Genomic DNA, 25,438 nt, shown 5'->3' with positions numbered 1-25,438 from the left:
GCCAATTCCCAACCTGGCCACAAGAGAGCATCAAAAAACACTGAGAAAGGGCCCCGAGCCCCCTGGTGGCCACTTGAGGTCTCCCAGGCTCTGGCTCCACCCGCAGATATCAAGGGGCCTACTTGCTGGCAAGCGCGATTTCCTGAGGTTCCTGGTGGGCTTGGTGGGCAGGCAGGGTCAGGGGAAAAGCCGCAGGTAGACCTCTACTCAAGGGACCCCACTGAGACAGAGCTCAGGACATACGATGACTTTCTAGGCTGGGTTAGTTCAGTACAGTGGCTCCACAGCCAGAGTTCCCTGCCTCTGGCTTTCTGCATCCATCAGAGTGTCTTCTTGGGCACATGTTCCAAGCAGGCTCAGGGGGAAATGAAAGGAGAGAGAGGGCTCTTGTTTCCCTAGTCCAAACCTCTGCAATGGACTGCTGGCTGAACTGCAAGGCTGAATCCTGAACTTGGAGAAGGCAGAAGAGTAGTCCTGGTTGTCTAGGAGTGTGAGGACTGTGTTTGATGCCTTTACAAAGCCTCCACTGAAACTGGTGGAATCTCACTCCTTTTGTCCCTGGATTTTGTTTTGTTCAATTCTAGGGCCAGACTGAGGTTGTTTTCAGATTTACTAAATCACCTTCCACCCCTATGCTCTAAATTTCAGAAGTTCCAAGTTGGAGGAGAGCTTAGGGATGACCTGGTCTACCACCCTCTTGTTACTGACTCAAGGAGGCTGAGTGACTTCCAAAGGCCATGGTGTTGAAGCCAGAATCCAGGTCTCCTAACTTCTTAATGTTTTCCTCGTCACTCAGAGGAGGGCGTGGCTGACTTGGGGTTCCTCTTAGTGGAATACAGGAGGACAAAGCAGTAGTAAATGGAGACTCAGCTGTTGACTCATGAAAACTCGTTGAACTCCAAGTTCATATTGCTTTTCTGCAAATACTTTGCATTGCATGATTTTAGAATATATAGAACCCCCCATCTATATTTCCTCTTGTTATGAAACTTTTTCTCCTCATAATTCCTGGCACCTCAGTCCCTCTGCTTATGTACTAGCCAAGCTCCAGGCTTCTGTGCTGCACGAGCCAGCCTGACCTGGGAAGACCAAGGCTCACTTTCCACAACTGGGTCCTTGTCTTTGCACATCCCCGAAGGCTGCCCCGGCACCTAAATCCCAGGCTGAAGGCCTGTTAGTGTCCTCTGCCTCCTAGACACCTCAGCAGCCCATACAGAGGAAGTGAGTCAGGGCTACGCAGGCAGCTTGGGGCACTGTGGGTGTGGCCGTGCCAGCCCAGGGTGGTGGGGGATGGTCAGAAGGCCGGTGATCACGACCTCCTGGTCCAAGCTAGACAGACTGAGTGTGTGTGTGCATCTTCCTACACTGGTAGCATCATTCTAAAGCTGTCTGAGGCCCAGTTTCCCCTGCTCCATCCACCTTCTTTGTTTCCTGGAGGGCTACACCCTCTTATCTTTATTTTTCAGGCCTTGACTATTCAGCTCCTGCCCCAAACTTCCCCTCCCCACAGCTATCTTACAAAAAAGTTAACTGGTTTTCAGTCTTCTGAGGAGTCATTTAAAAAGCCTGGTGGGGACCTTGGGAAAGCCTGGCCTCTAGGAAAACTGAGAAAAGGGCTCAGAAACTAAAGGAGGGGAGCCAGGTAGGACAGACATAGGGAGGAGGCAGAGAGTTACCCAAAGGTTAGCAGGGTCCAAAGAGGAGACACTGGAACCCTGCTGGTAGAGGACATCTGGGGAGGGCACTCAAGAAAAGTAGAGGGAATATGGAAGGCTGAGGGAAGGGGACTAACAAAGGGGTAGAAAGATATGTTCATAAAGGAGGAGTTCGGCCTGGGGCAAAGGGGCAAAGGAGCAAAGGGCTGGAGGGGTTGCTGGGAACTGGGAAATCAGGCAGGTCTGGGGCTGAAAAAGGCTGAAGACGCCTCTGGTGACTAGTTGAGGATGCCAGGGGCCAGAGGGTGGGCAAACGAGTTTTATTTCCCTGGTGGTAGGCCTGGGCTGGGGGATCCACTGCAAAGAGCGAAAGAAAAGTTTGGAAGTCAGTCAACTTCTGCGTTTCTACCTCTCCAGAAAGAGCCTTAAGTGAGGGCCAAGCTCTCGAACTGGATTGGTGGGAGGTCACATTCTTCAGAGAACTGTCAAAGGACCTGAACTTGACTAGATAAACCTTGAAACAAGCTACTGTCAGAGGTTCTAACTGTGACAGTGTAAGAACGCCAACATTTCATCAAGGTGAAAAATTAAGTTACCCCTACCTGGCCGGCGCTCTCTAAGCAAGCCCTCCAACACGTTTTAGTCACACTCTGTCCACGCGAGGAATCAAGGCCAGTTTTCTAAGATAAACATGTTGTATCTTCCTGAAACATCAGTTTTACCAGACTAAGGAAAAAACATTTTTAATATGAATTTGAATACGGATAACCAAAGTCTAGATCGAAAGCAAATACATCTTACACAACAAAAGTTGGGGGTGGGCTCTTTCAGAGTCTACTACGGTAGGGAACGCGTGCCTCTGGGGTAGGTTTTACAGCACTTGGGTGGAAACGCTGTGGGTTTTACGGCGGGGCTGGGGTGGGGGTCGCCCTAGGGGTCGCAGGCTCTGCGCTGGGAAGGTCAGCTGCCTGGGTCGGCCCTGGAGAGGAGCTCGGCCTAGACGCGCGACACTTGGGAAGGACTCCCCGGGGCTGCGCCCGTCGGGAGCCGGGGCGCCCTCCTCCCTCCGCTGCCCAGGGGGCCAGGCGGTGGGAAGTATGGCAATCGGTCGGGCAGAGGGACCTGAGGGCCGCAGCTGGGGGGAGGTCGAGGACCGCATTCAGGGGCGGGTGGGATGGGGCGGGGGCCCGACCGCTCCGCGTCCCGGGTCTTCGGGCACGTCGCCGGTCTGTCCTGGGTCCCCCGAAGGCTACATCGCATCCCTAACGGAGAGACCTGAGGCTGGGAGAGCCCCCCACACTGCCAGCCCTCATCGGGGGCTTCTCCCCTTGGTGCCGTGTTTCCAGTGCCGGGCGCCGCGAGGGCTAGAGTCCCGGGGCTCAGCCACCCGCCCTGGGCCGGGAAGGGGGCGGCGGCAGACCCCGCGCGGAGGCTCCGGCCCCGCCGCCTGCCCTCGTCTCTCCTTCCGTCGCCGGGCCGCAGGCCCACGCCCAGACTCCCGGCTCCTGTGTTGCTCGCGGCCTTTCTTTCCGGGGCTGGCTGGGCTCGCATTCGGCTCGGCCGGGCTCGGCGGGCGGCGGGAGGAGGAGGAAGGAGGGAGGGAGCGGGCAGGCGGGCGGGCGGAAGGGGGAGGAGAGGAGCGAGCGGAGCCAGTCCGGAGGGGGCCCGGAGCGCGGACCAGAGCAGAGACGGAGCAGCGGCGCCCGGCCCGGCCAGCTCCGCGACGCCGCCGCCGCCGCCGCCGAGTGAGTAGGAACCCCCGCTCCGGGGCCCCGGGGCGCCGCGCGCAGGGGCGGGGCGGGACGCGGCGCGGAAAAGTTGGGAGAACTGGGGGCTGCGCGGACGCGGCTCCGCGCACAGGGCCCGGCGGGGGAGGGAGAGGGCCGCGGAGGGGAGAGGGGGCCCGGGCGCACACCCGCGGGCCTCTGGGCGCGGGGCGCTGCCGCGGGCTCGGGGCCTCTGCCTGGCGCGCTCATGGCGGCCGGCCTGGGGGAGGGCGGGCAGGCCGGAGCGCCGTGCGGGAGCGGCCGGGCCCCCAGCGCCGCCCCGGGGCAGGCTGGCCAGGCGCCGGGGCGTCCTCGGGCGCGCCGCCTCGAGCCCAGAGGAGCCCTGGTAGACAACAGGTAGGGGCCGGGAGGTGCGGGAGCGGGGGCTGCTCGCGGACGGCCGAGCCCCAGGCGCCCCTTTGTTGGGGAGTAGACAAGCCCGGTGACCACCTGCGCGAGAGCCCCCTGCCTGGCAGCGGGCTCGCAGCGGGGCCCCTGGCCCGGACAGTCCCGTGGCTAGAGTGGGAGGAGAGTGGAGGGTCTTGCCGCTTTTTCTTACCCGCCCACTGTGCCCACTCCGGGAGGGCGGTCAGAGCGTCCATGTGCTTAACGGGAAACAGGAAGGAGTGGCTCTGAGTGTCTGTCCCGGTCCCCCAAGGCTAAGGATCCTATACCGTTATGGAGTGAGGGCGGGGGTTGGGGTGCCGGGGGAGGATGCTGGTGAAACTGGTTTTCTGGGCCTCACCTTGTTAATTACTGGCTCGGAGGCTCTCCGGCAAGTAGGTTAATTGCAGGTGTGTGGTACTAATATTTGGCCTGAGCTTGGGGATTCATTTTCTCCCCAGTCCAGGCTCTTGGTATCAAAATCTGGTCTCAATCACCTGAGCTGCCAAGTCCGGCAGTCAGAGGGTTCTGAGGATCCTGAGGAATGGAGTGAGCCCTTCTTCCCAGGGCATTGAATCAGGGAAGGCCTCCAGCAATCACTCCCACATCTGTTTTGGAGGGGTCACTGTCCCATACCAGAGTCCAGGTGACTGGGCCTAATGTGGGTGGCTGACTGCACTTGCGATGGGGCTTCTAAGGGTAAGGACTTGTCAGCAGCCTCCTCCCTCAGGGCCTGGCCCTAATCATGCAGTGCCCTGCACGGACTCTAATGTCCTGAAGAGAGTTCCTTGTCTTCCTTGGTACCCCACAGTCCACTCCCTTCACTGGGGCCTCTGGCCAGCTTTCCCCCTGGCAGGAAGGGCCTCCGCTCTTCCGTCACTGGCCACAGGCTGGCTAACCCTTTACGGTTTCAGCACCACCCCCTCTTCAACCTGCCACCCTTTCCCTGCCCCTGGGGGCTGTAGTCTTATGCAGTATTGGGGTGTGTTAGGGCCTTTGGTAGGGCATCCCCCCCCAAAAAATACCTAAATTTTGGAACCTATACTGCAGCCTGGAGCAATGATCCACCTCTTCTTGGCTGCATCCATTGCTTGCAGCCTGTTCCTAACTCGCTGTTGCTGCCTGGAAAAGTTTTCAACAAGGAGGACTATTCAGGTCCTCTTCTACTTCTTTTTTTGTGTCCCCCAGGCTTCAGTGGAAGCTGACATCCTGTGGGACCCTCTCTTTGTCACTCTCTCCTTCCTTGCTGATCTCACTATATTTTCCTCAATTATTCCTCCAAATTCTGAGAGCCACTGTTACTGTTATCACATTGAGTCTGTGAGATCCCTTCCTCACAGACTCAAACTTCCTCCCTCCCAGTCCTCTGGGTCTACAAGCCCCCAGGGGAACCCCCTACCCCTTTTCAACTCTGAGGGTCTGGGATGGGTTTGTCAGGGTTGGGGCAAAAGGTGGGGACTAGGCAGAGCCCTGTTCAAGTTCCTGGTAATCCAATGCCCATGAAATCCCTGCTCTGCTGGCCCCTCTCCAGCCTTGTCTCAGAAAGTGGTATCTGTCTCTCTGAGGCAGGTGTGTGTGGTGGGGTGTGTGTGAGAAAGACATACATACTCACACACCCAATTGTCTCTTCATGTGTGGTGGGGAGTAAATTCTATGATTGGAAAAATATAAGTGTGGTTTTCTCCACCAGAAAATCAAGTACCTGTCCAGAGGGCCAGCATGCCCCAAGAAAAGCCAAATTGTCTCCCTATCGCGAGGGCACATCCCCTTTTCCTGCCCCAGCCTTTTGCTTATAGGATCCCTTGCTTGGCTTGGTGTGCTGCTACCAGGCAGCCGTCAGGGATGCCCCTGGGAGCAGACTCGCACGTTCTGTTCTGCGGGGTGTGTCAGTGAGGCCAGCTAGGAGCCCCTGTTGCCTTCCCTCCCCCTCTGCATTAGGTCAAAAGTCCTGACCCTGCCAAATCTGGTGCCTCCCTCTGCTGGGCTCGGCCCTGGGGCCAGGGAAGCGGGGACGGGGTAGTTGTGCCTCTGCTAATGGAAGCAGTAGGCAGCACGGGAGGACTGTGGTCGCAGAAAGCCTGAAACCCAGGTGTGAGAGCGCCCGCATTAACCTACATTTCTGAACTCCAGACCCATCATGCTCATGCTATCTTCCACTCTCCCTGCGTGGAGCAGGAGGAGGGCAGGTGCTGTCTAGTCTGGGGGTTGAGATAGTTGCGCTATCCAGGCGCTTGCCCTTGACCATCTCTTTGGCAGTTTCTCTGCCAGTTCCCCAGCTCCTCACCTTCTTTGTGTAGGGATCAGACTGGCGTAAGACATTCCTGGGCCCCAGGAGTCAGGGACAGGGACTCTGCTCGTACCCTCCAGGACCCCCGCCAGCTCTCTGAATCTTTAATCCTCAAAGTATCAGTGACAAGAGATACTAACGTGCAGGTTCCCACTGACCAGGGTGGGGATGGGACCCAACTTCTAGCCCTGTCAATACCCTTGACTTTAGACCTCAGTGGAGGACAGGTTGAGCTACAGGGAGACATAGCAGTCAGGTGACTGGTTCAAGGTTTATTTCCTCACCTCCAGTCAGGCTAAGGAAAAAAGGTGGAAAGGAAGAGCCAGAGGTGTGCCACCACATCCAGGCATTCTGCCTGGTCCCTTCTCTACTAGATTTTCTATAACTTTTTTCTAGGAAAAAGGTGTATGTTTGTGCATGGTTGTTTGGAGAGAGTTCTGTGGATAATTATGTTTAATTTTGTTCGGTTCAAAAGGCTTCCATCTCTTTAACTAAATAAATATTTATTCTTGTTAAGGTGGAGGGGGAAGGGGCAGTGCCCTCAGGAGCTGAGGCCTGGAATGTGTGTGTGTGTGTTACTGGGGGAAGGTGGAGCTGAAGCTCCTTCACTGTCCGTGCTGACCTCTGATTTCATCCGAGAGCAGTGACCAGGAGTGGGGACAAGAGGGTAAAGTCCTTGAGCTGGAATACTGACCCGTGACAGGCTGAGAGGGATTTCGCAAGTGCTTCTGCGGTGGGTGGAGGCGGAGCTGTCTGAGGAGCAGGGCCGGAGAACCAGCCCAGCTCAGCTGTGATCTGATCAACCTTCAGCCGGAGAGCGGCACCACTTGGTCTCCAGTTCACAGCAGAAAACGATCTCCTCAGTCTCTGTCCTCCCTGGCTGGGAGAGGACCACCTTTCTTCCGTGTCAGCTTTTAGTCTCAAGGCCAGTCTGGATACCATTCACCTATCCTCCCGGGAGGATGAAGGGTAGGGAGCCTGGAAGGTACCGCCCTTGCCATCATCCTGGGTTCACTCTGAGTCCCAGGACTGCCAGGTGTTGTGCTGGTTCCAGCATCACTGAATCTTCATCCTTGCTGCTTCTTTCAGCTCCAAGCAGCTGCTAACTCCACATGAGCCCTAGACCATCCCCTCCCTCATTTGAGTGTTTTAAGTGGTCGCTACCACCCTGGTGAGCCTTTGTCTTTCAGTGGATGGAAGGCGGAGGCTGGGGAAAGCAGCCCTCTTTCCTGGGCTGCAGGTATTTGTGACAGGTGTTCCCCCGCAGGCTAGTATCATACTTTCCAGATGAGCCTTAATAAGAAATAGCTCCTAATTCCACCAGATGTCTTAGTCGCTGTCTCGATTTTCTATCTCCCAATCCCCGACTTTCTGCAGCCTAGCCTTCATTTTTGTTTCTGAGAAGAGGCTTCAGACAGGGTTCTTCTGCCTGATGTGTAGGGACTGGATGGCTTGGCATGTGTGTTAATCTTGTGTGCAGGAGTTTGATGTCCATCGATTATCTTGGAGCTCAGCATTGTTTGGGGGCATAATACTCTGGCCTCTCAATTTTCCCTAGGACCTGCTGCCCCGCTGGGTTGTAAGGAAGAAGGAGAAAGGGCTTGCCCCAGCCCTGCAACCTGTTTTTGGGCTTCCCTGGCAAGGGAGCTTCCATTTATAGGTTGGCTTGGGGGATAACAAGGGTGGCTGGAGAGTAGTGGGGAGAGGGCGCCTCTGACTTGAGATTTATTGGCTACAGCATCTAGGGCCAGATCCTGTCTGTCCTCCATGTGAGGACAGCAAAATGATGGGGAGACCCCCGGGTTCTTAAATCTAGGGAAACATGTGGGGGGGTGGGGGGGTGGTAGCGTTAGCGTCGCCTTTGGTTGATGTAAATAGTAAATGTTAGACTGGAAAGCCACTTTATTGTAGGTGGGGAAACTGATTTGCCTACATGGCCAGGACCAGAACCCAGGGCTTGCGTCTTTGCCCCTGTTCTTTTTGCTAAACCATGAAGACCTTCATCTGTCTCTTCCCCTCTTGCTGCCCTCTTTGATATGCTCCACCTTTCCCTCCTCCCTCAGGATGCTCCAGACCTTGTATGACTACTTCTGGTGGGAACGGCTGTGGCTGCCTGCGAACTTAACCTGGGCTGATCTAGAAGACCGAGATGGACGTGTCTATGCCAAAGCCTCAGACCTCTACATCACACTACCCCTGGCCTTGCTCTTCCTCATCGTTCGATACTTCTTTGAGCTGTGAGCATACCGACCTGCCCTTATGCCTTCCGCGGGTGCCAGCCACACAGTTTCTTGTACTTCAAGTCTGTCTCTGTTTAATTGGTCCTGGACCGTGGTATTCTCACCACCCAGGTCCCAGCCTACTCTGTGCCCCCCACTGAAGGCAGCATTGTCTTTCTGAGGGCTCAGCACCCCCAGGCCCTTTCCTTCAATGGTTATTTGTTCTCACCCTCTACCCCGCCTGGTCACTAGTGAACACAGACAGCTTTGTCAGCCATGGGCAGCCCAAGGGAGCCAGAGAAGGGCCTGCCGGGAAACTGAGGCCCAGGAATAGTTGCCTGAGCTTGCAGTTTGTTGTGCCCTGCCCGCCCCCGCCCCCGCCTAGAAGCTACCGGGAGACTGTGGTGCTTCAAGAGAGCCAGACATTTGTCACTCATATCCCTCCCCCAGTTACGTGGCTACACCGCTGGCTGCCCTCCTGAACGTAAAGGAGAAAACTCGGCTGCGGGCACCTCCCAACCCCATTTTGGAGCATTTCTACGTGACCAGCGGCAAGCAGCCCAAACAGGTGTGAGCCGCAGACTCTGGTCTGGGAGTTACTGGGTTCTGGTGGGCAGTGGGCAGGGGATGGGGTTGGAAGGCCAGCTCTGGCGGGTGAAGAGATGGGACGACAGCAGGCCTGACATGGGTCATCTCTGGTAGAGGGTGGAGGGTGGGTGCTGCTGAGTTCTGAAGCAGATCGAAATGGGCTTCTTCACTGCACCCAGGCGGAGGTGGACCTTCTGTCGCGGCAGAGCGGGCTCTCTGGCCGCCAGGTGGAGCGCTGGTTCCGCCGCCGCCGCAACCAGGACCGGCCCAGTCTCCTCAAGAAGTTCCGAGAAGCGAGGTAGGGGAGGTTGGGGCCAGAGAAGCTGGGTGGCAGAGGAAAGTCTGATGTGTTCTCCTGGGAGGGGTGGGCCATGGCTCTATGCAGAGACTGCACCCAGGTGAGGAGGGAAAGGTGGGAATCTGGGGGAGGTGTACTTGGGGGCTGGTTGCAGGGCTGTGCGGTTCTCCCACCCCACTCTCTCAGCCATTTCTGCTTCCTCTTCCAGCTGGAGATTCACATTTTACCTGATCGCTTTTATTGTGGGCATGGCCGTTATTGTTGACGTGAGTAGGGGTTACTGGGAGGTGGGAGTAGGTTCTCTGGCAGGGTGGGTGAGGCCACAGAATTTGGGTCCCTTCTTTTAACCTCTCACCATCTCTTTGCAGAAACCTTGGTTCTATGACATGAGGAAAGTTTGGGAGGGATATCCCATACAGGTACGAGATGGGTCCTGACTCTTTACATGAGGTGATTAAAGAGAATCGCTGTAGGACAGGATTAGGACGTACACACCCTTGTGAAGAGAGCATCTCCGGAACACGCGGCAGAAGGGACTGGAGTCATAACACAGTGCTAAACACAAACTCGGGGGCTAGAGGGCTGGGTTTGGAGAGGTGAGACTCTTGCGTCCAGTTGCTCTGGTGTCCCTCACCTTTCTCTTTCCTCTCTCCCAGAGCACCATCCCTTCCCAGTATTGGTACTACATGATTGAACTCTCTTTCTACTGGTCCCTGCTCTTCAGCATTGCCTCTGATGTCAAGCGAAAGGTAGGTCAAGAGGCTGTGCCATTAAGCCTAGGAGCCCAAATGAAGCCCTGGGATGAACAGCCTCCCCCTTGACTTCTGGGTGCTTTGGATGGAGCTGTGGGATACGTGGAACTAACAGTGAGGGGGAGGAAACAGAACAGTGCGGGCTAGGAAACCAGACAAAGTCCTCAGGAGACCATCTTTTCTACAGGATTTCAAGGAACAGATCATCCACCACGTGGCCACCATCATCCTCATCAGCTTCTCCTGGTTTGCCAATTATGTCCGAGCAGGAACTCTCATCATGGCTCTGCATGATTCTTCTGACTACCTGCTAGAGGTCAGGCTCCCTGGGCATTTCTTCACACCTACAGACCCTGGTGCAGGTTCTCTGTTCCTCTATCCTTGATTTGGGGTGATGGGGGGGTTCCACATTCCAGGGACCAAGGCGGTGGGCAGCACAGAACCAGTGTGCTAATGGGCTGTACATGTGACTGGGAGAGTCAGGAGCCCATGATGACAGATGGGGGCTATCTATGCAGTCAGCCAAGATGTTTAACTATGCGGGATGGAAAAACACCTGCAACAACATCTTCATCGTCTTCGCCATTGTCTTCATCATCACCCGCCTGGTCATCCTGCCCTTCTGGTGAGTAGGTGGCCGGACTGTACTCCGGTTCTCAAGGAATCAGAAGTCTTGCCCCTCTTCCCTATTTATCTGTTCTCCACTTAACCCCTCCTTGCTGTGCTCACAGCTCTGGTCTCTCCCTTCCCGTCCTAGGATCCTGCACTGCACTGTGGTGTACCCCCTGGAGCTCTACCCCGCCTTCTTTGGCTACTACTTCTTCAATTTCATGATGGGAGTGCTGCAGCTGCTGCATGTCTTCTGGGCCTACTTCATCCTGCGCATGGCCCACAAGTTCGTAACTGGAAAGGTAAAGGCTGTCTCCGTATTTTGTGGGCCCTACTACCCTCCACTCCAGAAACTGCCCAAATTCCTGCCCATACCAGTAACCCTCTAAAAACTACTGTGGGGCTCTGGGTACAGCTGGAAAAATTGTATCTAGAGAGAGCCAGTCCGTGGGGGTTTGTAACCCTTTCCACCCTTTCCACAGCTGGTAGAAGACGAACGCAGTGACCGGGAAGAGACAGAGAGCTCGGAGGGGGAGGAGGCTGCAGCCGGGGGAGGAGCAAAGAGCCGGCCCCTAGCTAATGGCCACCCTATCCTCAATAACAACCATCGTAAGAATGACTGAAACATTGTCCCTGCTGCCCCTCAGATTACTGCATAAAGCCAAGGAACTACCCCACCCTCCCCACAGGGTCACTTTAAGCCCTGGGGAGAAAGGAGAAAGAGGAGAGTGTTCTTCTCTGTGCCCCCACCCCCTGCTTCCCTGTCACCCAGTTGCCTTTAAGCCAAATTCCACCCAGCCTGCCCCCAGGAAAGGGGAGGTCGGCTGTATCCTTTGTTAGAGGGGGGATGGTCTTATTTTCCTCTCTATTTTCCAAGTTGTCTGTTCTATTTCAAGACCCTTCCTCAGCGCTGGGGATGGGGTTACAACTCACATTCCTTATTCTTCAGAATTGGGCCCTAGCTGTTTGCCTTTGACTCCCTGACCTCCAGAGCCAGGGTCGTGCCTTACTGTCCTACCTGTGGGCCTCATTCTGCCAAAGCTGGACCAGGGCTCACCTTTCTAAGCTCCCTAACTCGGACCAGAAACCAAAGCTGAGCTGACTTTAACTTCTTCCCTCCTAAGATACAAATGAATTGAGCGTAGGAGGGTGCACACGACCCTTATCCTACCTCTGCCAAAAAGTGGGGGCCACACTGGGGACTGCTCAGTCTTGTTACTTCTCGGCCAGCTGTCCCTGCAGTTACAGGTCCAGGATCTTACTGCCTCCTTTCTCTGGCCTCTTTCCCTAGGCTAGCTGGTTTGGAGTAGAATGGCAACTAGTTCTAATTTTTATTTATTAAATGTTTGGGGTTTTGGTTTTAAAGCCAGAATGACAGCTAGCACCTGGCATTTCAGCAGAGGGACCACTTCAGACCAAAATGTACTGTTAATGGGTTTTTTTTTTTTTAATTAAAATATATTAAAGATTAAGTAAAACATGGCAACAAGTGTTTGAGACTATTGAGAATTGAGAAGAGGGATCAACTAAATAAACTAAGGTAGTCTTCCTCATGCCTTCCTAATGGTTATGTAACATTTTAAAATTTCATATGGCGAATAAGAAAAAGCAGAGAAGGGTCAAGACTAATGACAGCTGCCCACTGGGAAAAATGGGGAAAACAGGCCTCTCATCAAAAGACCCAGAAGTGGGAGCTGAGGGAGAGAAATCAAATCACAATCTTAGTTTTAACATCTTGTTAAAAGACTTTCAAGAAACAATACAAACCAGGGATAGTAAAATACACAGCCCTCATTGCAGGCATAAAGTCTGTTAGAAGCATGGACACAAACAAACATAGGATGGGAAGGGTGAGCAACAGGAGGACAGAAGGGACGTCAGGCCCAGGGTAGAGTGGTAACCTCTCCCACCCCAGGTGCCTTAGGAGGTGGAGGAGGGGGCCTGCCTGCTAGCACCACAGTGGAAGAGATCTCCTGATCCAGAACCCCCATTTCTATCTACTAGGAGCTGGGGGCATAGCTAGACTGGAGACTTGGGTTGGGGGGGGGGGGTCAGAATTCAGCAGTCACGAAGACCCAGTTCCTGAGGAAAGGGCAGTTCAGGAAGGGTTCAGAAGGTTAGGAAGGAGGCTGCCCTCTAAAGAAGACGCCCTCTGCATTCGATGGCCCCACAGCAGCACAGCAGCTCCTTGCCTTCCACGCTGCCCACCTCGTAGTTGTAGTCCCAGGTGAGTTCTGTCCCAGCCCGGATTCTCCTGAAAAGGAAGAAAAGGAAGGGGGTGGTGAAGACAGCAAAGAACCCAGGCGCCTGGGGTGGCAGAGCTGTGCAGGTGGAGCTGGATCACAGACAGAGGAGGGGCCTTTAGAATTTCAGTAGTTCTGCCCCTTCCCAACCGTGGGCTGCTTTTCCTACCCAGCCATCCCCTTTCCTGACTCCTCCTTACTTGCTGGCAAAAAAGGCCACCCAGGGGAAGCGAAGATCATGAGTATCCACGAAGACATTCTGGACAAACAGGTTGGGGCTGCAACTGTGCTGTAGATTTAAGGACAGGATCCAGTAAGAACTAAGGAAGCAGAATCTGGTTTTATGGGGTGAATGAACGTTGGATGAAAACAATGCCAACTGATCCTCCACATCACAGACAGAAGTTTTCAAAGAAAGCCACCTCTTTAAGATCCTCTGAGATGAAGAATTTATGGCAAGAAGAGGTGAGTTTATGTAGCTGCACTAAAAGAACTAGAAATTTGAGAACCATGGGATAATCAGCACATACAGGTGAAGGAAAGGGGTCTCACATTGAGGTAGCGGCCCAGGTTGCCTTCAAGCTTGGCATCAATGATGTAGCAAGACTCCTCACCATCGTAGAACTGGCGTGTGTTCTTACGAACAGGAGCGCTCTCCCCCTTTTCCACGGACGCCATGTTGGTTGACTTAATGGCAATCCCATGGGTTGATTTAAGAGCAAAACCCCGGGTTGATTTTACTGCCACTTGGCGCTTCATTGGACCTAGACAGGAAGGAGAACGGGGTTAGACCCGTCCTGCCTCATGACCAGACACTCCACTTGCGTTTTCATCCACACCAGTGCAGCCCTGTAACACCAATAAGCTGGGACTCTAAGGCAAGGAGCCTAAGGGGCAGCTTTTTCAAGCAAGATTAGATCTACTGGCTAAAGGAGCTGAGGGAAGAGTAGGGAACTGGAAAGAAGAGAGGAAGGGGACGTGTTAAACAAGGTTAACAGTTTGCTGGGAGTCAGGGAGCCCTCCTAGAGATGCTTCAACTCTTAGGATCTGAATTCCCCCCCCCAACTTCTTTAGCTTACTTAAAAAAATCCTCTATCCCAACTTTCCTACTGGTTCCTTCCTATAATCCCCCAAATTCTTCCAGACTACCAGACATGTTCTTCTTGTCCTCAAAGTCATCCCCTTCAGAGCCAGAGGAGATGGTCTGGATATCATCACTGTCAACGGCTGTGGCTGAAGTCTGCCCAGCAGTGGGCTTTCGGCTGGTCCCACTTTCCCCCTCGCTTTCTGTGCTGCTGGACAGCGTCAGGATATCCTGGAGAGGCAGAAGGTGAAAAGAAGGAAGAAGAGTAAATGGGGGGGCCCCTTTGAGTCCTGCCTATGGTCAGGCAGGAAGGAGCTAGACTAGAGTAAGATCAGATGTTGGATGAAGGAAAATGAGGCAAGAAGTCAAGGCCAAAGAAACAAGAAAAGACCTAACAGTAATTATGGTGAAGGACTCGATGAGCTAAGGACAGCGTTCCTTTGCTCAGACTCTGAATAGAACAGAATGCTGGGTGAGGTACAGCTCGAGAAAGGCCACTTACGTCAGCACTGGACTGAGCGGAGGCCACGAGTCGTCGGCTCTGATGCATACTAGTCTTACTTGGTGGGCGGCGAAGTCCTTCAGTCTTCACAGGAGAAGGATTGTACCCATAATTTCGAGAGCTTTCAGTAACTCTGATGAGAGAGGAAGACATGAGAGGGGTCGGGTTATTGGCTGTTTCTTAGGTTACTTTTGTAGGCTTGAGAGAAGGTAGATTTGGAAACAGGTCAAAAAAAGAGGCACTTACATTGACACCTTGTTTCGGTCATCAGGGTCCTGGAAAAGAGAACAAGTGAAGGGTTAACACGTTGATCGCCACGTCACCCAGATCTGGGTGATAGTCGTGTTTCCTCATGGGCACTCGATCCACAGGGGTGATCAACGTGTTAAACGTTTGCATCTCAAATGACCTCCAAAGACCTTAGCCAGTGAGAGGTACACTAAAGCGGGGTGTGTATGGAGAAACTCCTCTGCAACTTGACAGTAACAATCATTTTCATCAAGAAGCCCCCTTGGGAGGGGTCTTGAACACTTCCCAGCAACAGGGCATTAGAACACATTCACGGAAAATCCCATGAGCAGAATCTTACAAGGAAGAGGGATACGGCACCACCTGTAACGTGGTAAGTTTCAACGTCATTAAAAATGTATGTAAAGCCAATTATTTGTATTTCTACTACAATAGAAGAAAGTGGTGATGAAAAAGCAATTTAAAAAATTACTTCTAAACCCTTCGCTTTGGAATGAATCAGATATTCTCCCTGCAGCAGGCTGATTTTAAAATAATTTGGTTCTTTAAACAAACAGCAGGAATGTGCTGGGTAGAGGGGGGATATTAATCAGGTTTCCCACAGAAATAGCCATCAAGTAAATAACGTACATGTGAAGACTCATGGTGAGATGGCATAAAGTTTGTTACTGAACCGAAGTTACACAGAAGTCATGGTTCTCAGAGTTCCCTGCCATTGCTTACCTCTTTCTTGGCCTGCTTGACGTCGCCCTCATCCTTGAAGCCCAGCCCTGAGGTGGAGGCTTTCTCAGCCTCCCCTCTGCCTCCCCCAGCCCGGCCTTCCCCCCCTTCACTAGTCTTGAAGGATGAACGGCTGTCAGAGTCAGCAAAGCCACCTTCACTGACACTATTGCAGCTCAACCATGAGGCCACCTTGTTCTTGGGTGTCTCTTCAGAGGAAGGTGGATTGCAGCCACCTACAGGGATTGGTGGAGGGACAGGAATATGTGGGGGCCCAAGGTCGGGGGGGCGGGAGTCCTTGGAAGGCATCTCAGACACTCCATTCTCCTTCTGGCCCCGGGTTTGCCTCCGGGTAGCATAGCTGCGCCACACTGAGCTGGTGCTGAAGTCCTCATCCTTACAGAAGTTATCATCTGAGCTATCGTCATTGGACTCTTCGGGGTCCTCTGTACCGCTGTTGCCATCTTCCTGGTCCTTCAAGTCTACACCACTGCTGTCAGAGGAACAGGGGGCATCGCTCTCATATCCTTCCTTGAAGTTCTCCACGCTCTCGATGTGGTCCAGATTGGCAAAGTACTCATCACCCATTTCCAGGCCCTCCTTGTCTGCAAAGTCATCTGTCAGGATTTTGCCTGGAAATGAAGAGAAAGGCCTCCCAGATTGAAAGAACAAGGTTCATTCCATCAATATGCAGCCTACCAGCACAGAGAGCCAAATCACCTCCATCGTGGTCTCTCATTTCTGTGTGACAGTACCTCCTCCTTAGTGTCTTAACTATGAGAGTAAGGGGAGCTCACTATAGCTTTAAATCTTGCCCTTTCTGCCTTCCCATTCTTCCTTTTTACTTTGTTTACCTAAAGAGAGTTTTTGAGTTATGCTAAAAGATCTCCGGGTGCAGTAGAGTGATGTAGGAAAAAGTGATACACTGGACTCTACTATCATGTCTCTCCTCTGAAGCATCATGTCCACAATTTCATCCCTTTTCGTTCTTGTCCTCATGAAGCACTTTTGCCCCTTCCTGATCCACCCAGACAGGCACGTCACTCATGTTCTTTACAGAAGAAAATCCTGGCCTCCTCTTTCTCCCAGTTCACATGTCAAGTATCTTATTCTAATGTTAACTTGTCTTTGACTCAACTTCCCACCATGTCCTACCCTCAGAAAGCGACCCTTTCATTTCATCACCAACCTGCATAAATACAGACAAAGGAGCCTTTCGCAATGTCATCCAAGCAGCGGATACCCCAGCCCTTGTTCTGGGTCTTGAAGAGCTGCAGCCGAACCTGCAGTCCATGCTGCACCAACCGGTTTGTGCACATGTTTGGATCACATTTGCAGCGTTTGTTACATTCATAAACCCTGGGAGAAGGTCACAATAAAAATCAATCCTAACATGACCACTGGAGTATCCATTAATATCCACAGAACTGTTATGATTCTTAAGGTATCGTCATTTATTAGGCAATGATCTAAATGAGCAGACTTACTGAACTGTCTATGCTCTTTGATTCATTTGGAAATATAGCCCAAAGAAATAACTCAGAAGAGGGAAGGGTGATTGATACAGATGTTTACACCACCAGTTAGTAACGCTGAATACCAGAGTGTCTAACACCTAGAGAAAAGCTAAGCAAACTATGACAATGAATACAGATTGAAAGCCATTAAAATTAGCAGACAGGCTATGTCAGTCTGTAGAAACAGATGCATAAAAGAAAGATACAGAAGAAAAGCAGAAGCCCACATAACAGATACTGAAAAGGACTACAGAGGAGAAACGAACTAAAGTTCATGGGATTTTTGCTTTTATAAAAATGATTTTCATTCTTTTATTCAGTGAACATTTATTAGATACCAAGAATTGTGCTAGACACTGGGAACACAATAATGGAAAAGATCATCATCTCTCCTCTTGGGGAGTTCGCATTCTGTCTAGTTTAAGTAAGGTACAGCTTAACTATTTAAAAAATAAACTACCGAAGTTAATCAGATCTAGCAAACGTCAACATTAAAGGAAGATGACACAGTTACACCGAGAAAACTCATTTTCGGGTATCAGTGTTTCTGCTTTATCTACTCAGTGTTGGGATTTTGCTTCTTTTTTCCTGGTGTGTAAATTTAAGGGAAGACAACTGCTTTTGGAAAGATGTCAACAGTACAAGCAGTTAGTTGATGACATCAGTCAAATCCCTCTGGATGAAGATGGTAAGAGCAGCTTCAATTTACTGGGCATTTATACTCTGTGTCTGGCACTATGTCAATGCTTTACATACATTCTCTTATTCTATCCTCAAAACAGTCCTATAAAGATCTTTTTTTGACTTAAGAAAATACTAAAGCATAATATACACAGAGAGAAATACACGTGTAAGTCTACAGCTCAATAAACGTTCACAAACTAAACACACCGTGCAGCCAGTACCATACCAAGGAACACCTCTGCCAGGCCCCTTAAGACCCCACTGGGGTTGGGAAGGCTTTAGCGCTCATATCCTCTGTCGACTGCTGATACAGAATCAGCCTGGAAGGGACAATGCCAGAACCTGAACTCAGGTCTAATCACCACCATAGGACACTTTCAGAGTAGCTATACTATTTCTCGTTTACTCAACAAAATGTCTTGAGTAGTTACTGCGCGCCACACACTTGGTGAATCAGCTGCTGGTGATACAATGGTGAGCAAGAGAAACAAAGTTCCTACCCTCATGAAGCTTACATTCTAATGCAAAAGGAAACAAAAACAAGTCAACAAAGTAAATGTAAGTTGCTGCACATACTACAAAGGACACAAACAGAATGCTCAATGCAAGAATTCAAGGAGTGAAAACGACCTAGTTTTAGAGTGACCGGGAAAGGTCTCCCTGAGGAGGTGAAATTTAAGCCGAGAGCTCAAGGTTAAAGAAGATAACTATGCAAACGGTAGTGGAAGAATGCCAAGAAGAGGGCACAGTACGTACAAAGGCTCTCGAGGCAGGCTGGCAAACACTGGGTGAGCCGAGTCCAGGCACTGAAGAGTATCAGTGCACTTGGAACAGTTTTGGAAGGAGAGAGATAGGAAGGGGCCAGACAGTACACTGTCTTTTGATCTGATCCAAGATTAATAAGAGAATAAAACCCAAAATGTAATGGGAAGCTAAGAGTTTTAAGCAGGGGAGTGACCTATTTGTGGTATTTGAAAATATTTTTATGAAACATTACAAACAAGGAAAGAAGATATAATGAACATTCATCTACTACCCAGCATTATCAAATCTAAACATTGTTACAAGATTTAGTTTTTTGTTTATAATAAAAACATAAAGGATACAATGCAACTAAAGCTAATAATTATCTTTTCCTTCCCTTAGTTTTTAATACGCATTCAGCACAAATCCATGTCCTGATTTCCCCGGTGGTCTCAACCTCCTCTGAAGACACTCAGACACATCAGGTTTTCTATCCAGCCCCCTTCCCCAGAAGTCTCTTGAAGTAAATCTGACCTGCTCTCACACTGCTGTCTGTTCTCTACACCTGGTGCACAGCTGTCAGCCTGGAAGCCCCCTTCACTTCACTATCTCTGGGATTCCCCTCACTCCTCTTTTGAGCTGGATCCTCTTTTTCCTGGATCAGTATGCCTTCCTGTCCCTTGACTTTTTTTCCCCCTCATTTTACTAAACACTTCCAGTAATTTTCTGAGAAGAGAAATAATGGAAAAATTGGGGGTATTTCATGTCAAAAAGTGTCTTTAGTCTACTTTAACCCATAGCTGACAGTTCTCCTGGGTTCAGAACTCTAGGTTAGAAATAATTTCCCTTAGAATTCTGAATACAATTGTCCTTAATTGCCATCTAGCTTCCAATGCTATCTTGAGAAGGCCAAAGTGACTGTGAATTTTTATTTCTTTTATGGTCTACTACTCTTCTCTACAAGTTTTTAAGATTTTCTTTTTGTCCTCAGTATTCTGTGGACACAATGATCAATCAAAATGCTTTAGCGAGGATGTGTTTTCATTCATTATGCTAGGACCTGACTGGCCCTTTCAATTTGGAAATAGAGACCCTTTCATTATGAGAAAACATCTGAATTATTTCACTGATGCTTCTCTCTTTTGCTCTCCCCGTTAATTATGTATCTTGAGCACTAAGCTTATTAGCCCCCACATTCATATACATCCGAGTTACCACATGATATCTTTTCATTGTCCTTCTCTTTCCCTGACCTGTTCTTCTCAGTCTCACGTGTTGGCTCCACCTCCTCTGCTCCATCTCTAGGCGAAGAGCCCAGGGCTTACTCGCGGGCCCCTCCTCTTCTCCAGTATCAATGTTCTCTCTAGATGAACCCATCCAGCCTTTGAGTATCACTCTGGTGCTGATGATTCCTAATTCCTTATGTCCAGTCCTTACACTTCTCTCCAGAAATCTCACTGCCTTCCTGACATTCCTACTTGGGTTGCCTGACAGGCATCTCGAATTTAACATGGCCAGAAAAGCAGCAGAATTTCACTCAGACCTGCAACTCTAGGTCTAGTTTTTCATCTCGGTAAAAAGCAGACATTCACCTAGTCGCTCAAGTGTAAAATTTAGGACTTGTCCTTGCTTCTGCTCCTTCCCTCCCATTCCACAGTCAGCCTTTCTAGTTCTGCAGCTCTACCTCCAAATGCATCCTCAGTCTACCCTCTTTCATCTCTACTGCCACCTTCCTCCTAGTACAAGCCCCAGCAACCACCACTTCTCACCCAAATTCCTGAAATTATGTAACTGGTCTTCCGAATTCTACTTTTGCTTCCCTAGAGACTTAATTTTCATAGAGAAGTCACAGTAATCTTTAAAAGGCACATCATTTCCCTGCTTAAAATTCTCTAAAGGCTTTCTATCGCATCATGAATTTGATTCTTATTTTTATTCTGATTTACAAAATCCTATATAATCAGGTCCCTGTCTACCTCTCCTCTCTGAACACATCTCACTTGCCAGAGTAAACCACAATTTGTTAAGGATATTCATACAGCTATGAAATTAAGATCATCTTTTATTGCAATTCAAAAATTGCTACATATTATTCAGTCATTATATATCTTCATTTCAAGGAAAGCCCAAGAAAGGAACAGTGCTGGAAATTCAGTAATTAAGATTTAATTGATAAAATGTCTGTTTCAGTTATTCTATTTTGGGCTCCAGTTTTTAGAATTCTGATGGTTCTCACAAGCACAGGAAAAAAAGAGTTCGGTCTCTGAGGGGCTTCAATTTCCCCTGGCTACTCACCCCGTGGGCAGACACTCTTCTAGTCTCTTGTACTGGTAGCCAGAGTTAGGGTTGACCTGGCCACCTGGGGTGCAGGCTGTGGCCTGGATAGTTAGCTGATGGCAGGCACACTTGGACCTGTGTAAAACAGAAAAGTACAACAGCAAGAGCTGTGAGGCTTTCTTTAGAGACAAGAAGCACTACTAAATAAAAGGATGGGGACAGGGTAGTGAAATTTCTTTTTCTTCTCCCATACATGTAAATGAGAAAAGAGAAGATAGTTAAAAAAAAAAAAAAAATGACAGAGTGAGAGTAAGATAAAGAGACAGATAATGAAACAGGATGGAGGGAAGTAAAGGGAAAGGAGAACCAGAGGAAGAAAGACAAGACACATATGCCCAGGGTTATGCAGTGAGGCATGTTAGACCTCGGCCTCTCTCTCATAGCTTTCATGGAGGCCTGACAGCAGGAGCTCCAGCCGAGGGAGGAGGTAAAGGGTGCTAGGGTACCAACGACAAAACCACAAAGGAAGGTAAGGAAAGGGGGGAAGAAATGCTGATACAAGGCAAAGGAAGGGATGAAAAGAAAGGGAATCATAAGAAAGTTAGAGGTAGGGCCGGCAATTCCTCTACCAACTCACTTGTCCCGGCACCCATCTTTGCAGTCACATCCAACCAGAAATTCAGGGCCTGTGTTAATGAAAACACCTTTGCCCGGAATTCGTTCCTTGCTGTAGGCCACCTGGGGTGGGGGAGTGGTGTCAATCTCATTGACACAGGATAGGGGAACATCTTCCTTCCCATAGGTGATGTCCAAAATATAGTAAAAAGGCTTATAGGGCTGAAACTTTCGGTCCACAAGAACATATGGATCCAAACAGAACATCTCCAGGAAGAGGAAGTCACAGCCAGTCTCAAAAAGGTAGCGCTCAATCTCCTGCATTGTCCGAAGGCAGAGCCCACAGGGTGTCTTATAGATAACATGAAAGCCCATCTTGCGGTTGACTCGGCGCCGGGCTGTCATCCGCCGGAAGTCATACAGTAGTGGGACTAGGAGAGGGTTTTTGCCCCGGTACTGCTCACTTCTCATAGGTCTGACTCGAGACAGACAGGTATAGCTGCAGACGTGAGGTAAGTAGAAAAGCTTCTCCATGGGGGCGCGGTAGGAAGGCTCTGCCGGGGCCCGCTCCAGCATGCCATGGAAGGCTGGGGGTGCTGGGGGAGCCGGGGGTGCTGGGGTAGAGGGTGTTGAGCCTAAAGGTGATCTGCAAATGAGATGCAAGAGATCAGATAAGAAGGCAATGGGACCTCTCTGTTGTATAATCAGCCCAGCAGCTGGCTAAGCCACTTCTCTAATCTTTCAAAAGGCTGTATTCTTGAAGCTAAAGACGATACAAGAAAGTCAGATTTCCCCTCGCCTTACTAAACCTGGACAATGAAACACCATGGTTACTCATCACTGACAGTATCTTTATTTCAACAGAGTACATTTTCCTAACATTTTTTTTGCCTGTGAATTATGGAGGTAGAGTCCAGTTTCCTACCAATGCTTGCTTTTCCTGCTACGTGTCCTGTAAGTGTCCTTACTAACTCCCGTGATTCAAGGAATGAGGCTACAGAGTTTCCTTTTTATTGTAATGATGACACCACATTCAATGAGCAGTTTTAACAAATAACTTTCTGGTGATTTTGTATTTTTAGGCACCTAGTTTCTAACTCAATTATTTTTACGTTCTGTTTCTTGGAAACTTCCAGGGTTAAAGCTTTCTTCTCAAGTCCAAACTCTTTATGATCACAATCTTAACCAGGCCCCTTGTCGCCAAGGAACCTCCCTATACAGTGACCACTCAGTCCACACTGCCAAGGCCCCAAAAGAGAGCCTGAGATTTTCTCACCTATACGCCTGATTGATCCCAGGTTTCCCACCAGGGGCATTTTCACTGAGTGCAGGGGATGTAGGGGAGGAATGACCAGAGCCCACAGATCCTGGCCGGAAGGATGTGCTCTTTTTGGCTACCTGCTTCCGAGATTGGGCAAGCTGGCTTTCCAAGCTTCTAGATGAGAGATCATATAGTAAGGGATACAGAAAATACAATGTGAAAGAAACTGGCAAAAGAGAAGGAATAGCACTCACTCATTGTCACCTGCATGGGGGGACAGAGGTGGACCAGGTGGGGCAGGTGGGGCGGGTGGGGTAGGTGGCACCGGTGGGGCTGTAGGCTGTGGAGGTTCTACTGGCTTGAACTGGGTGCCAGTACTGGCTAGATCCTGAGTATACTGGACCACAGGACCTTTGCTCCTCACAGCACCTACAGAAAAAAGGAAATCGACCATTGAGAAGAGCTGTGTCATTTATATTCATGATACACCTGATCCTCTATTTATGTAATATAAACAAACAACGATGGAAACATTTTGACCAAGTGCTAAGACTGTTAGATCTCATTATTTAAACCAATGAATGGGAATACTGGAATAGATTTTACCTTCCTGCCTCAGACAATTTACATTAATTACATTATACTTTGGTGAAATTTTTAAAAAATGCATTCTTTGATCAACTAATGTTGTTAGGAAAAATTAACCAGAAAGTATGCCAGGAACATACAAAAACAGAAACAGTTTTGGGCTTAAAAAAAAACTGACCACAGATAACACATATAGCAGATAATTCTCGTGTGGATAACAGAGGTAATTACAACCACCAATACTCCTAACAGAAGCCAGTTGTTTCATACTTTTATGTGGCTTTTAGAACAAATAAGAACCACTGTGTGTGGAGGCAGCACCACAGATCCATCACCACTACTGGAAACTACTCAGGGCATGTGTCCTATTTCCAGTGAGTCAGTAGTGTCATCCTGGCAAACAAAGGACAGTCACTGTATGTAAATCCCTTTGCTGGCTTGTCGATTTCTTCGCTCCCTAGGGTATCTTTCAGGACATACCCATGTTCGGACGTGTCCTGAGCTGTCCCCCTTGCTTCTTCTCCAGTGCAGAGGCTGAGGATGTCTTCATGCTGAACATGGGCTCTAGCCGTGTAGAGCCGCGATAGATCCATTCACATCTTTTGTCATCCTTGAGGGATTGGGAGGAAAGAAGGGTTGGGGGGAAATGGGCTAACGGCCAGAATCTATCCTGCCACTTCTGAAGAATATACACTTGTCTCCCTTGGGGAAAATCTCGCTGATGAGTCCTGAAATCCTTAATCTAGTCGATAAACTTATGTGCCAGGCTCCAAGATAGGAATCAGGAATATTAAAAAAAACCAAAACCATAATCCTTGTCTAAAAAATTACAGGGGACAGATGTTTATAATGAGTATAAGGAGCGTACCAAGGATCATAAGGCCTTAGGATCAGAGGGCTGAGATAACTCAGAGAAGACATAATTCTAAGAAAGGCAGGAGAGGTGAGGACAGGATAGGCACAGGAGGTCTAAGAGTTTAACGGCCTTGAAAGATCACCAAGACCTCCAATTCCCTGACCGCTCTTTTTTGCCCCACTCTGCTACCAAAGCCCTAACCCTGGGCTAACAGACTAGCTGACTTCTCTGTACCTAAATGCATCGTGGATACTCCTAGAGAAAAAAACAAAAACATCATCATGCAGATTAGTGTTGGAATTAAATTCAGGGAATTTATTTCCAACAACCACTCACAGAGGAACAAAAAAAGACAAAGCAAAATTTGACCTAAAATAGTGAGAACAGGTAAGAGGATAAGAAAGAGAAAAACTATGGAGTAGCTACAAAATCATCCCACTATTGCCTCTCAGGCTCCCAAGTCCCACCCAGACCCCTGCCTCTGAAACTCCAGGCAAGAAGAGTACCAGGAAGAGGATTCTGACTAGGCTGCCGTCCACCTCCTCGACTCGGGACTTCCACCACGTGCCTTCCCACTCAGTCTTGATAAGCTGGCCACTCTTGAGCAACACCATGGGGCGGTTGGGGTAAGCAGTGATATACTCCTCTATGAAGTCTCGGCAGGAGATGTCTTCTATGTCCTCCCAAGTCTTTTTCACTGTCCCAAGGAAGAAGCAGGACTGAGAGAGGGCAGGTAGGGCATGTCTTGATAGGGAAAAATGGTTGGCAAGGAGACGTTTAGTATTTTTCAAGTTGGGAGGGAGAGAAAAAATAAATGAAGAAATCATAACCTCAAGGGAAGCAAAACCAAGACCATTTAAAAGTACTGAACCTAATGTGTCAATGTACGAACAAACCAAGTAAATATTAAATAAGCAACATGCAAACATAGGTGTCACTCATTTCTAAAAATGGGTATTTCTTCTTAGATAAAGTCAAGTGGAAATTCTTGCTAACTTGATGTAAGTCTAAAAGTAGATCGGAAAAGATCAGGTGGCACCATGAAACTGACTTAAACAAAACCTGCCCTTCCTTCTCATATCTATCAGGCTTATCAGGGACCCTGAATGTATTTACTGCCAGGTTATGTGGAAACACAACAGTGTTAGTTGACTCTTCTGCAATTAAAAACAGTTGCTTCTGTAGGAGTCTGTCCCTAAGCCAGAGCTGCAAGCATAGTGGACACTATGAAGCCCCGATCTAACTCAGCTTCTGTAGAAAGCACTGTGCAGACTACAGACTTATACAAATGTTAGACTAAGCATGAGACTAAGAAAGAAGTAACATCTTCTCAAACTTAAATCACTTAGGAATGAAATCAAAACACATCTACAATGTGAGCATCAGTCATGACCTTCTAGTTGTCTCACTCTTTGGCTGCAAAGACCTAGTACTCAAGATGAGCAAATAAAACTATTTCTCAAAGGACATTTAATCAAATTTATGCTCTTTGATACTAAAGTACCATGAACATTAGGGCTTTTCAATTGGTTGTCTTAAG

General features: G+C 49.6%; 2 protein-coding genes across 7 annotated transcripts in view; one reads left to right on the top strand and one right to left on the bottom strand.

Moving 5' to 3' along the window:
- The first annotated feature begins 3,278 nt into the window (after window positions 1-3,278).
- CERS2 (ceramide synthase 2) lies at window positions 3,279-12,809 on the top strand. 2 transcript variants are annotated; one of them, XM_031436477.2, is made up of 11 exons: window positions 3,279-3,400; window positions 8,156-8,329; window positions 8,762-8,879; window positions 9,079-9,197; window positions 9,406-9,463; window positions 9,566-9,616; window positions 9,854-9,946; window positions 10,137-10,265; window positions 10,468-10,574; window positions 10,707-10,860; window positions 11,041-12,809. In XM_031436477.2, exons 2-11 carry the CDS (start codon window positions 8,157-8,159, stop codon window positions 11,179-11,181), a joined length of 1,143 nt encoding a protein of 380 aa, XP_031292337.1. In that variant the 5' UTR covers window positions 3,279-3,400; window position 8,156; the 3' UTR covers window positions 11,182-12,809. The 2 variants fall into 2 exon arrangements, with proteins under 2 accessions (XP_031292337.1, XP_031292338.1); XM_031436478.2 differs by lacking the exon at window positions 3,279-3,400 and adding an exon at window positions 3,724-3,778.
- Window positions 12,280-25,438, bottom strand: part of SETDB1 (SET domain bifurcated histone lysine methyltransferase 1) — a 27,515-nt gene continuing 14,356 nt past the window's right edge. For 2 of the 5 annotated variants that reach the window (XM_010996744.3, XM_064477737.1), the window contains 14 exons: window positions 24,405-24,595; window positions 23,523-23,652; window positions 22,709-22,883; window positions 22,470-22,628; window positions 21,216-21,839; window positions 20,597-20,713; window positions 16,546-16,715; window positions 15,360-15,988; window positions 14,634-14,662; window positions 14,388-14,520; window positions 13,951-14,116; window positions 13,354-13,565; window positions 13,002-13,090; window positions 12,280-12,812 (listed from right to left, as the gene is read on the bottom strand). In XM_010996744.3, the coding sequence (XP_010995046.1) occupies window positions 12,695-12,812; window positions 13,002-13,090; window positions 13,354-13,565; window positions 13,951-14,116; window positions 14,388-14,520; window positions 14,634-14,662; window positions 15,360-15,988; window positions 16,546-16,715; window positions 20,597-20,713; window positions 21,216-21,839; window positions 22,470-22,628; window positions 22,709-22,883; window positions 23,523-23,652; window positions 24,405-24,595 (2,942 nt within the window). In that variant the 3' untranslated portion in view covers window positions 12,280-12,694. Of the gene's footprint in view, window positions 12,813-13,001; window positions 13,091-13,353; window positions 13,566-13,950; window positions 14,117-14,387; window positions 14,521-14,633; window positions 14,663-15,359; window positions 15,989-16,545; window positions 16,716-20,596; window positions 20,714-21,211; window positions 21,840-22,469; window positions 22,629-22,708; window positions 22,884-23,522; window positions 23,653-24,404; window positions 24,596-25,438 lie in introns of those variants that run through there. The other 3 variants (XM_031436485.2, XM_031436488.2, XR_004131668.2) reach the window with 3 other exon arrangements.

This window comes from Camelus dromedarius, chromosome 23 (genome assembly GCF_036321535.1).
Source record: "Camelus dromedarius isolate mCamDro1 chromosome 23, mCamDro1.pat, whole genome shotgun sequence".
NCBI lineage: Eukaryota > Metazoa > Chordata > Mammalia > Artiodactyla > Camelidae > Camelus > Camelus dromedarius.
Note: the sequence above shows the minus strand (reverse complement) of the source record. Positions and strands in the feature narration are given on the sequence as shown.